Source organism: Sphaeramia orbicularis, chromosome 15, assembly GCF_902148855.1.
Source record: "Sphaeramia orbicularis chromosome 15, fSphaOr1.1, whole genome shotgun sequence".
NCBI lineage: Eukaryota > Metazoa > Chordata > Actinopteri > Kurtiformes > Apogonidae > Sphaeramia > Sphaeramia orbicularis.
The window spans coordinates 22,033,323-22,045,748 of NC_043971.1; the positions used below are offsets into that span (position 1 = coordinate 22,033,323).

Genomic DNA, 12,426 nt, shown 5'->3' on the forward strand with positions numbered 1-12,426 from the left:
ACTGATTGCAGTGTTTTCTGACTGTTCCTTTTTTATAGATTCTCTTGAGACAGAGGTTAAGATTGATGTCACTGATCATCACATAAATTAATTGAATAAAGTTCACATTTAGGCAACTGGAAAACAAGGGGTCTCACATTAGGTTATATTGTCTGTGCATTTACGTCGAATACCTACACACTGTTTCAGAGTCTTTTCACTAGATAATACCAGACCAGTCATCTGTCTAATTAAATCCAAAGTAATGAATAATGAATAAAACGCTTTAAAACATTTCTAAAGCATGTGTTTTCCTCAGCATCATGTTTCACACAACTCCAAACCACGTCCTAATTGTTGCCAACAACACTGCGCTTGGACCCCCAATTAAAGCGTGAGCAAAAGAAATTAAAGGGGGGGTTACAATTTTGTGCTGTTTCTTAAAAAAAAAATAATATCCGCATACATAGATAAAGATATAAAATATATTGTTTGATATTGTAAATACAACTAAATATTAAATTATTGTTGAATATAATATCATAATGGTGCAAATATGTTCAATATAAAGAGTTGAGTCACAACATCACACCCCCGCTTGTCTTCCAATTGGTACGGCCCAATCTTTCTCGTTGTAAGGTGGTTGAAGAAGTTTCAACACGCAATGGGCAGGGGGAAAACCGTTGTCCTCATTACTGCTGTCATGGTAGGAGACGGAGAAACAAACAAGAAATTGGGACCGAAGTGAGCAAGTTTTAAGAAGAGTCCAGACAAGAATTAAAGCTCCTTCCCCTCGTATAATGTGAAGGTAAGTTACTGTTATAGTTAGTTAGCTAAATGAGTACCTAAGCTAAGTAGCTGAAGTTAGAAACAGCTAATGCACTTGTTGCATTCAGATAGTACAGACTCTTACATTGTAATATTTATCAAGCAGTGTAAAATAACAATACAGCTTCTTGTTTTCTTTTTCTCTTACTTTTTCTGAATTGATTTTCATTGAATACTAGTAGAAATAGAGGTTTTCACATAACTATGCATGCGGTTTAACGTTAATTTATTTTAACTAGTTAGCATAATAGCCCACTGTCTAATTAGCTATGGAGATTAAACGCTAGGAATGCTAATGTTAAAGCGTAAATTAACCCATGTTATCAGTGCTTTTATATTCCAGTGCAGGGGTATATAGAAAGCCTGTTGTTGTAAAGTTTTAATTAATGTGTATTGAGTCACTGAATCCTAATTAAAATGTCCCGATATGGGTCTGACTCAAGCGTAAAGAATGCTTTGCTCCCCCCACATCATTGTTTTCAAGTGGGGTGAGTGTAAATGGTGTTACCCCGTTTACTCACATACCCTCCTAAATTTTTAACGGGCAGAGAGGATCCACCGCAAAGCAATTCACGTCAGAGGGATTGTACAGTCCAGTAGGGATGTTGTTTTTCCATCAGCCAGTCCGAGTGCTCAGAAGCAGGGATTATAACAGTCTTGAGGAGGAATTAAGCCATACAGATGGCTGCTCTCATGTGATGCCAGGTTTCTCTCTGGTCAGCAACAACGGGGATGTCTGAAGATGTTAGCTGTCATTATTGTTGTTTCCAAACAGACCAAGTTTGGGAAAACTTTACAAAGCTCTTCCTTCAATAGAATTCTTAAACCCAAAGGCATCAGATATTGTTGTCTTGTAATGGTAAAATGCAAATGCGTACCATTTTTGTTAGTAATAGTAAAACTTGTACTTTTCTTTACAGTAAAATTACTGTTTCTGCTTTAATTTATACTATACTGATTTATACTCGTATATTCTTCGTAGTTTTCACAGCAGTGTTATACAATGGAAAATATTAAGTAATTCAAGTGATTATGTTCTTTCTTTTGTCCGTTTACTTGAGTCAAACTTGAAATACAGTGTAGTTTGACTCTTTCACAAACAAGGCAAGTGTTAATAAAGCTACTGGATTTTCAGGTTTTCTGTATGTCTGTTTGCTCTGACATGTAGCTGTGAGTAAGGCTGTGTTTCAGCATGTCTATAAATCATATTTGGTAAGACAAGTGTTTTGCCCTCTGAGCCCAGAATGCTCGCTTTTGCAGTTCCCACAGCCTGTTTTGTATACTGACAGTACATTTATAGCATTTCATTTTCTCCTAATTTATTCTAGCAGGGAGGCATGTTACATCAGGTGCTTTTAAAAATATTGATCCACCTGATATACCTGATTGTAAAAGCCAAACACCTGAGGAGCTCAAAGAAACTGAAGCTTGCTTTTGTGTTGAATGTTTCAGAAGATATGGTTGGTAGAAAATGGAACAAGCGGTAACCTACTTAGTTCTATGTCATTCTTTTTCTCTGTTCCTTGTGTTGTTTTTAGTCATATTCTCCGGAGTGGGATTTAAGGGGATCACAGTCAGTGTGCGGCAGTAATTAAACTGATTAATTGATTTTAAGACCTTAATCAGATGAGCTTTGTACCAGTTGGGGCTTCGGGTCAGTATATTGGGGCAAATCTTAGGTTAGCCTTAGTTGGAAATAGCCTTCCCTCCTACACTATTACAGTATTTCCAGTTAAGCTGATTGTTTCAGTTAATTGCTATATTTAGGATGATAATTTAATGAGTTCATTGGATTTATTGTACATCATTGTAATGTTTGTTAATCTAGGTTTAGATAATATCATTAATTCATGATATCGTTCATGTTTTTTACTCATCTTTGGATGTTAGATGTGATGAGAATACATTCAGCTTTGAAATCTTTCAGAGGAATAAAGCTATGTTAAGCTAATCTTGGTTGGATAAGAGAAGAAATCTGTGTTCTTATGTCTGACGGTGGGATTTCTTTCTGAGCTGTAAACAACATTATGCGAAAACAGTATGAGTGCAGAGGTTATTTTACTACCCAGCAGACTCTAGAAAGCCTGGTTCATGTGGCCTGGCTTCTGGAATTTCTTCCATTTCATAAAGGAGTATATTGTGAAATAGTTTCTGCCATCTTTATCATTCTCACTGAAATGTTGTTGGCTCAAATTCTTCCTGACCTCACTCTGATGTCATCTCTCTTTTTTAGATGCAATATGGATGAACTGCCCTGAAGCAGATAAAAATTGAGAAAGAGGAATCTGAAGCTGTTTAAGTGAGAGAACATTCTTACCACAGACATATCCAATCATGTCTGCCTCAATAAAGCAAGAGAGAACGATTTGTGTCCTCCTCCCCAACAAAGAACAGCTGGACATCAGTGTTGGAGTAAGTATTGCTCTCTTGACCATCACAAAGAAGTAGAAGTGCACATCAACAGGACTGTGTTTTAGTTTCACCAAGTAGTTTTTGTATTTTGTCCACCCATATTTTTGATACAGATGTCATTTTATCTTCTCCAGCTAAGGTCCACAGGCCAGGATGTGTTCAATCGTGTGGCCGAGCTTCTTGGAATCAAAGAACTGTACTTCTTTGGCCTCACAGTGGTGAAAGGTAAGTTCACTCCTCACTGACCCCTCAGTCTCTGAGCCAGACTGTTTACATTAGGTCACACTAAAGTAATGTCCGACTGAAAAATATGATCAAACTGTAAAAACATGGTTGGTCAGGCCATTCACATCTCATTTTAGCAGCAGGTTCCGATGAAAACTATTTATTTTAGTGGATTTTGGACTACTATCTGTTTTGTATAATTTCCTAGAACTATATTTTCTCGACCAAAACAAAAAAATATCACTCCGCTATCCCAGTCTCCATAATTAAATGGTGTAGAATGCCTTCAGCCATTAAGTAAAGTTTTGAACTTTCTATTTCCTCCTACTTTCTTTGTACAAATATGATGAAATGCCTTACTAATCTTGTGCGGCTCACCTCTAAAACAAGCAGTCTTTTGTTTTTGCGGTGTTGGTTCAGCGATCACTTAGGCCTGGATTCCTGCAATATTAACTTCATTAAGCCTGGAATGCACCCTTGCATTCCTCCTCTTCACTGAGGGGAGGGACAGATTGATGATGGGTAGAGGAGGGTGGGAGTGGAGGGAAAAGAGGTAGGGGGATTTGTCATGACTCACACCATGTTAGTCAAAGGCCTCAATAAAGGATGAGAGGTGAAAGACTGGGAATGAATCAAAGTAGGAATGAGACAAGTTGAAAGAAAAGATGGATGGTTGAAGGTACGAGTTGTGAAACCGCTTGGTGAGCAAGATTTGGTTGAACAAAAAAGATAAAATGGGTCAAATAGAGAATGCCCATGTCATGACTCACAGGATTGGGCTGGGAGTATTACAACATCTTCACCTCCGTCTACAGTTTAAACTGGATGTCCATTAAACAGCTTGGCTTTATATCATGTTGAAACCAAACAACTAATGTTTGGACAGCCATAATACCACTGGGATTTAAAAAATACCATAACATTAGATCTTGTCATTATCCTCCTTGTATCCTTGTTCACAAACAGGAACAAGGGCGCTTTTTTTCTTCTACCCTAATTAAGCCCATTGTTGCTCACATTATACGCTTGGTTACATTATTGTTGTGTTTGCTTTACTAACTGTCTGCTCTCTTCCTGATGATTCTTCTTCATCCCAGACAATGAACACATATATATTGACATGGAGGAGAAACTCACCAAGTATTTTCCAAAGGAATGGAAGCAAGATTCAGGAAAGGTAAAGCAGCATGTTGCAATAAATGTGGGTAGTATCAATTGGGATCAGTCTTGCTTTGACAAACTCTTGAATGGTGTATGTCGGTCAGTTAATAGGCAAAGTTCAGTGACCTATAGTGACCTACATTAAAAAAAGATGCCAGCACACACAATTTATTTCATGTTTCTTCTTTTCATACAGGGATTACAGAGGAGACCTTTGCCTCTGGTTCTCTGCCTCAAAGTGCAGTATTATGTTGAGAATGGCAGACTCATCTGGTATGTTTTTCTTCATATATGTATCTCTCTGATGAAAAGCTGTGTTTTTTTCCCATCCATCTTTATTGCCCTCATTGACATGTTTTGGGTTTTTTTTTGCTTCTCCTTCCTATTATTCTATCTGGTACCAGTGAACGTAAGGCACGGCATCTATACTACTCAGATTTGCGTGAGCGAGTACTGCGCTCTGAATGTCGTCAGCAGGAGGAGGTATATTTCCAGCTGGCAGGGTACGCCTTGCAGGCTGACCTCGGTGACCACCCACCACCTAGCAAGGATATGGAGACCACTCCTTACTTTGAACCGAAGAACTACTTTCCACCGTGGGTAGGTGTCGCATTGTGGCACGGTGGGACTCTTTATTGTCTGACTTAGATTGACTTGGATTATACCCTCTGTCTGTTCATTTCTCTACAGATTTTAGCCAAGAGAGGCACAGATTATCTCCTTTGCCATGGACCCAAAGTTCATCAGGAGCTGTGGGGCATGTCGACTCGTGATGCCATCCTGCTCTTCATCAGGGAGTCATGTCGACTGGAGGATGTACCCGTCACATTTTACAGACTACAAAAGGTCAAGCCCAAAATGCAGTGTGACTGTGCCATTATATTCATTACAAGTTCCTTGACTGATTGAGTTCAAGTAAGAAATTATAGGCTTTTGAATGAAGGAGCTAAGTTCTTTTTTAATGTTGCTACATCCTTAGTGTTTTTTTTTTCAAGACAGATATGATTAGTTGGGTTCATTTGTGCTGTGTTGGACAAATTACTATGGGGCAATTACGTAATCTTTTTATCTGTACTAGTTTATTGTCTTCCACAGCTCAAAATTGCTCAACTGCAGAGTGATATTTTGAAAGCTGGCCCATCCATTGCATAATATGCCCTCACTGTTAATTTGTTGTCAGCAGCAGCCCAGTGTTTCCCAGCTAGCAGAGGAGTTAAACTGTGGAATAGCTACCTTATCAGTACCTCTCAGATGCCTCTCTGACGTCTCATCATTCATGTTCTCCAGGACAAAAAGGAAGAGAGAGGAACGGCATTGCTTGGTCTGACCCTGCGAGGAATGCAGGTTTATCAGGTACAAACATGTGTGAGTGTGTGTTATTAATGCATGTGCGTATGTACGTACGAAAGTGCAAACCTGCGTTTGCTCAAAGATTCAGCCTGTGTAGTCCAATAAAACCTCTGAATAGACATGTGAGGAATGTGTGGGATTGCCACCAACAGCAGTGCATCAGCAGATAGGGGCCGTCTGCCATGCCTGTCAGTTGTTTGATCTGTCTGTCAGGGGCCATCTGGGTGGATTAGGGCTCCAGGCCTGGCTGATTAAAGAGCCAACAGACCGTGAGATACCTCAAGAAATCCATGGCGTTTTTGCCAAGTCCAGATGGCACCTGTGCACAAAACACAATTGATTGCTGTTGAGTATTTGAAATATGTATTAGAGAACACATTCTCTGTTTTATGTTTTTTATTGCCATATGCATTTGTGTTATCCATTTAACTCATGATGTTTTATGTCCTTTTTGTTTTCTTTTTGTTTGTTTTATTGTAGGAGGTTAACAACATGCGACAGCTGCTGTACGACTTCCCCTGGTCAAATGTGGGACGTCTCACCTTCCTGGTACGCACACAGCTCATTTCCCTTCTTTGTTACTAATAAATGCAGTCATGGTAATTATGTAATGGTCATTAACTATGTATAATCATGTGTACTGCCTTTTCTCTATTCAGGGTAAGAAATTTGAGATCCAACCAGATGGTTTGCCATCAGCGAGGAAGCTCGTTTATTACACTGGATCATCGTTCCGCTCGCGCCACCTTCTTTTGCACCTGAGCAGCAGCCATCGCCTCTACCTCAGCCTCCAACCTGCACTCAAACACCTCCGGCAGCTGGAGGAGAGCGAAGGTGGACAATACTAGGACAAGAGTAGTATCACTGATAATTACACGAAGCTGAGGGCCAAATGTATTCAACAGGGGAAGTGTAGCAATCCAATTCATAACAATATTGATTTTTCTTCAACAACAAAAGATGTTGTACACTTAGTGTTAAGTGCAATATTAGTATAGGTGCCAATTTTTTTTTTTTTTTGCCTTTAAATGTGATGAAAAACTATGTTCCATATAAAGAGCCAACTAATCATTTAGGGTTAAAATGCAGATACAGATTAACTATTGAACTCCAGGGGGATATTCACTTTTTTCATTAGAAAGAAAGACAGACTAATAATCATCAATCCATGAATCATCAGTCCATGGGTGTTGTAGAGTTTGATGCCTGTGGACTTGAGGGATCGTCCAGACCTCTCAGTCCTGCATAGAGAAGATCATCCTAAAATCTAATGTTAGTCTCTAAAGAATATTTCTTTATGCTCTCTTTTTCTTCATTTTAGAAAAAAAGCGGTACAGGGAGTCCTACATCAGTGATGACCTGGACTTGGACCCCCCTGGCAGTGAGAGCAGTCCCGGTCTCTCCCGACGCTCCACCAGCAGCTCTGGAATCGAAGCCGACGCCCGCCAACACAGCATCTCTGCAGAGATGGCCTCCATGGATGAAGAAGGTCAAATGCAAGCGGAGAACTGTTTCAGCTCCGCAGCCAGCCACGGCAGCTCCTGTACCTCTGGGATTGAAGCCGGAAGCAAGGCTCAAATAGAAGATGAGTGGCAAGAGGAAGGTGAGTTTTATATTTAGAACTGTTCAATGGATATTTTTGCCATCCGACTGCATGGTTTTTGCAGAGTGATTCACATAAATACTGTTTACTTGAAATTCATCTTGCATTTACCATTAAGTTACCTGAGTAGCACATTATTAGGTCTTGCTGAGAATATAATTTACATTTCCAGATAGTTAGACCTGTAGGAGATTACTGTACAGTTGTGATAACCACACACACACACACACACACACACACACTGTGCTTTTGTAAGATATTTACAATTCAAAATACATTGCACAGTAAAGGTCCTCATTTGTGTATTAGACTTGGGGCTTACTTCGTGTCTGTTCTTTTGCTCTGTGTGCTTTTTACCCTCAGCCCTTGCTGCAGGGTATTGTTAGTTTGTCGTCCGTCTGTGGAAAAACTTTGGCATGGACTGAAGGCCAAGGGTTTTCAAGTGCGGGCACGTTATGTTATTAATTAGTGCATTTTATTTTTTTGTAACCACTCAATAGGGGTGTGACGATTCATGATACTGGGTTCACGAGAATGAGACGATATCTCACGTTACTTTTAAGAAAACTAAAATGACAAACTGGACAAACAGACTTTTTTACTTAACGGAGTTGCAAAACAATGTAGGTGCATTTTGAAATGTTTTATAACTTGCATCTCTGCATGAGCTTTTAACTGTTGAACTTCTTTCCACAAATAAAATTAAATATTTCTTCTTCTTAAAGTGCAAACAATATGTGCAAAATTGATTAGTTCATAAGACAGGGGGATTTCTCTGTAAGTACCGCAACATACCTCACCTACCTCCTACCTAGAAGTTTGGATTGCTCACAGTTTGATGAGAAATATCATCAGCATTTAATCTCGCAAGATCTCATGGCACGAGATACCGTCACACCCCTGCCACTCGATGTAATGTAATTTAATTATCTGTAACTTTGGTTCTTGAAACTGAGTAGGTTAGCACTGTATTAATGAAATGTATAATTTATACATTCACTGAATATTTAAGTCTAGGTGTTAGGTGCAATGTAAATGTCTTTTAATCCTACTTTCTAAGAGACCTAAGTTGACTTATTGTTAAATTGTATTCCTTTGGGATGACTATAACATTTAAAAAAATATTTTGCTAGATATCAAGTCCGACATCAGAAGTCCAGACGAAGTCCTTGTGGATGATCCCAATGAGATGTTCCAGTTGGCTGATCTCCTTGAAGGCGTGTCAGTAGATTGTGCAGAACTGTCATCACAGACTCACACATCAGGTGCGAGTAATTACAATTTTACCCCCTGTATATTTAACTAGTGTAATATTTGTTTATTACTCAGTTTGATTTCTCCTTAATGAAACATTTGGATTTTTCCAGAGAACAAAGTGAGCCACCCAGATGGTGACAAAGAGCAAGAGCAGTTGCGTAATAAGGATGTGTTAAAACAGGTTTGTCATCCAGTCCCTCATTTTACCTCCTTTGCATTATCATTATTTAGTCATGCAACAAAGTTCAAGTCGCATTACCTGAACCAGTGGTTACGTAACAACAAATCTCAGGTATCTTTCTCTTTATCCTCTCCTTTCTAGGTGCCTAAATCCAGGGCACAAGTTAACGTGGATCGACACAGCCAAAGTCTCAATGACGTACGTCTGCTCCCGCCTCTAGCATCCCTGGGATCAGCGCTGCCACCTGATTCATCCCACAGCTACACCTTCGGGCTCCCAGACAAAACCCCCGTGGATCACAGTTATTACCCAGTTTTGCACTGCCAAGACAAACCCTCCTTCTATGGCCGCAGGTCTACCAATTGTCTCTCCCTGGACTTGTTAGGAGATGATCAGCTGTTGGAATTCATACTTTGAACGTGTTAAGTGCTGAGTTCCACAAATGCGCCCATTTTCTTCCTTCATTTTGCTCAAATTGAAGGTTGCCAACAAATTGTGTGTTATGAATGCTGATAATGACGAGGGATCTGTGTGCATCAGTTTGCAGAGAGACATTATTCACAATGCCGATAACATTTTAGCCTTTTCTTAAACAAAAAAAAAACAACAACCTGGGTTTGGGATAGCAGCAGCTTAATCCAGTATATTTCAATCCATAAACAGAACCTATTTATTGATGTAACTGTATATTGTGTACATACCTCTTGCACTATTTTATTACATCTTAACTTCTCTGGAAAACATTTCTAATCGATTTTATTTTATTCTGATGGTAAGAATCTCACTGAATGTTATATTGAGGGTGTGTGTGTTGAGGGCATATAATTTGCTGTTGCAGATTGGTCATGAGTCATGCGTCGTTGAGATAGTTTTCATTTAACTTGTAAACTCTAAAAAATGAACTCGAGATACCTGGTGCTATTTTTAATGCACCTATATTTTTTGTCTGTCTTTTTTATCATGTTACTACTATACACACTATATATGTACAGTTTACTCTGTTATGTTTTTCCTATTAGTCTGCCACAGCCATGTAGCAGCTCATGTGGAAAATTGAGCCTTTACAGCTGGTAATGCATTCATCCAAAGCTTCCCAATTTCTACACACTCCTCCCCTTTCATTATTGCAACAGAAAAGTATTAACTTGTTAAGCACTACTTCTGTAACCAAGTGTATAATGAATCTGCAGTATACTTGTATTATGTAACCTCCAAACAAAGAGCCTTTCTGTTTTTTTTAGACTTTGTTTTGTGAGTAAATGGTATGCAACAAAACTGATATATTTAGCCATGTGAACTCACTGAGAAAGAATGTCGGCCATTCAACACTTATACTTAAGCCAATAATGTATAAACAGCAGACAGTGTTAATGCAGAATACTGGATAATACATTTCTTTTTATCTAAAGCACTGTTTTTTTTTATAATAGAGAAAATAAAAAAAAAAAAAAACATTTTTGGTGCCATGTTCTTCTATGTTTTTTGGTTTTTGGCTTCCAAAACTGAAATCCCACTCATACAACATCTGGCAAATTGATAGAATCACTACTCTTGGAGGATGTTCATTCAATTGTTTAATTTTGTAAAAAAAAAAAAAAAATGACAGGCATGCCCCAAAACTCTTTTTAGTGCTAATCTCAGGATTTAAGAAACATTAAAAAAGGAAAATTGTAGTAAATTACAATTACTCTTTTAGAGCAAGCAGAGGTAAAAAAACAAAACAAAATTATAGAATCACTCTATGTGGAAAATATGGAATCATGAAGAAAATACTACACCCTAAGAATACTGTTGTTCCTCCTCTGGCTTTTATAAGAGCTTTACTTCTCTGATGTATGGATTTAACTATTGACAAACAGTATTCTTCTATCATTTACTCAAAATGTTATCACTGCCATCTCCCCCATACCTTTACCTGACATGAAGCCATGAGTTCACCATCAGTTATTGTGGAAATATGCATGTTTCCACCTTCATAATTTCACTGGAATGACACCAAACAAAAGTTCCAGCATCATCACTTTGTTCAATGCAGATCCATGATTTATCACGGAATATCACTTCTACCCAGTCATTCACAGGTCAAGACTGCTTTTCCCAATGGAACCTTGTTTTTTTTCTGTGTTCAGGTGTTAATGATCGCTTTTCAAGTTTGGCACTTGAAATAAAAGTAGTTTTGTGGCAAGTTTTTGTGTGTTCTTTTTTTTTTTTTTTTTTTTTTTATCATTCTCTAGTAAATTAAACAATTAAAAGAACATCCCTCAACAGTGGTGTTTTCATTATTTTTACTAGGGGTATTAATATAAGGTCTGACAGCTTTGTAAAGAACAAAATATGGGACTTTAAAGCAAAAATATTTTGAGGATTAAGTTAGGTTTTTAGTTATGTGATATCTTCATATGGTGCAGACAGGGATATGTTTATGTTTTCTGCAACTTTTGTTGCTGATCAGTACAATTATGTGATTTTTTTTCACACTTTCCTTCTTTTTTTCCCCATTCAATAATTTCTTTATTATTCTTCACACTTTCCCTCTTTTTTTTCAAGAATTTATTTATTATTCATCGAAAGAACATATAAAACATATAATATAACAAGAATATACATAACATCAGATGTTCCAAGCCATAATAATCATAAATTAATAATAAGAAAACAAAACAAAAAAAACTGCAAGAATAAATAAAATTAAACATATATAGACAAAATGTAAATAAATAATAAATAAATTAAAGAGAATCTTATGGGATTTAACCCTTTCATGCATAATGGTTGCTACAGTGGACAGCTATTCTACATCTGTTCTCTTGTATATTCATGAATTTTGTTGTTTTAGTTGCATATCAGGAACACAGTGGACGCTTATGCATCATCCCATACACTGCAGTTTGTACCATTACTGTAACTTTTCTGTTCTAGATAAACCTGATCTGTAGTAACATGTTTGAGTGTAAAAAAAATAAATAAATAAATAAATAAATAAATGTTATTAGACTGTAATTAACAGTTTTGTTTTGTCTGTTTTTTAATTTTTTTTTTTTTTTTTTTTTTTTTTTTTGCATATTATCTTCGTGCAGGTATGTTAAAATGTGAGAAAACATCAGATTAGCAGCATTAAAAATATTTTTATTTCATAGGTCTCACACAGAATATCACTAAATACATGTTTCTTTGCTTCTAAAATCAAACGCATGGTTTCCCCTTAGTGGACATTTTTGTAACTCAATGAAAAAAAGATTCATAAAAATCAATTGCATTATTTTATTTATTTATTTATTTATTTATTTATTTATTTATTTATTTATTTATTTATTTATTCATTTTTTTCGTGCCTAAAGAGGAATAAAAACACTTAGGAAAAAAAAATACTTAACGAAGGTTCTCATAATTCATGCATGAAAGGGTTTAATAGTGTACAGGTCTACTCTAC

The 12,426-nt window shown here is 37.3% G+C and overlaps 1 protein-coding gene across 2 annotated transcripts; it reads left to right on the forward strand.

Annotated features, from left to right (window-relative positions):
• The first annotated feature begins 626 nt into the window (after positions 1–626).
• On the forward strand, positions 627–11,181 carry zgc:172136 (FERM domain-containing protein 6). 2 transcript variants are annotated; one of them, XM_030155258.1, is made up of 14 exons: positions 627–787; positions 3,041–3,219; positions 3,354–3,444; positions 4,542–4,621; positions 4,802–4,878; positions 5,010–5,205; positions 5,296–5,451; positions 5,893–5,958; positions 6,436–6,504; positions 6,615–6,789; positions 7,277–7,558; positions 8,692–8,829; positions 8,926–8,996; positions 9,138–11,181. In XM_030155258.1, the coding sequence occupies exons 2-14, from the start codon at positions 3,142–3,144 to the stop codon at positions 9,411–9,413; spliced, it is 1,755 nt and encodes a 584-aa protein (XP_030011118.1). In that variant the 5' UTR covers positions 627–787; positions 3,041–3,141; the 3' UTR covers positions 9,414–11,181. The 2 variants fall into 2 exon arrangements, with proteins under 2 accessions (XP_030011118.1, XP_030011119.1); XM_030155259.1 differs by having other exon boundaries at positions 628–787; positions 8,692–8,823.
• The last annotated feature ends 1,245 nt before the right edge of the window (positions 11,182–12,426 follow it).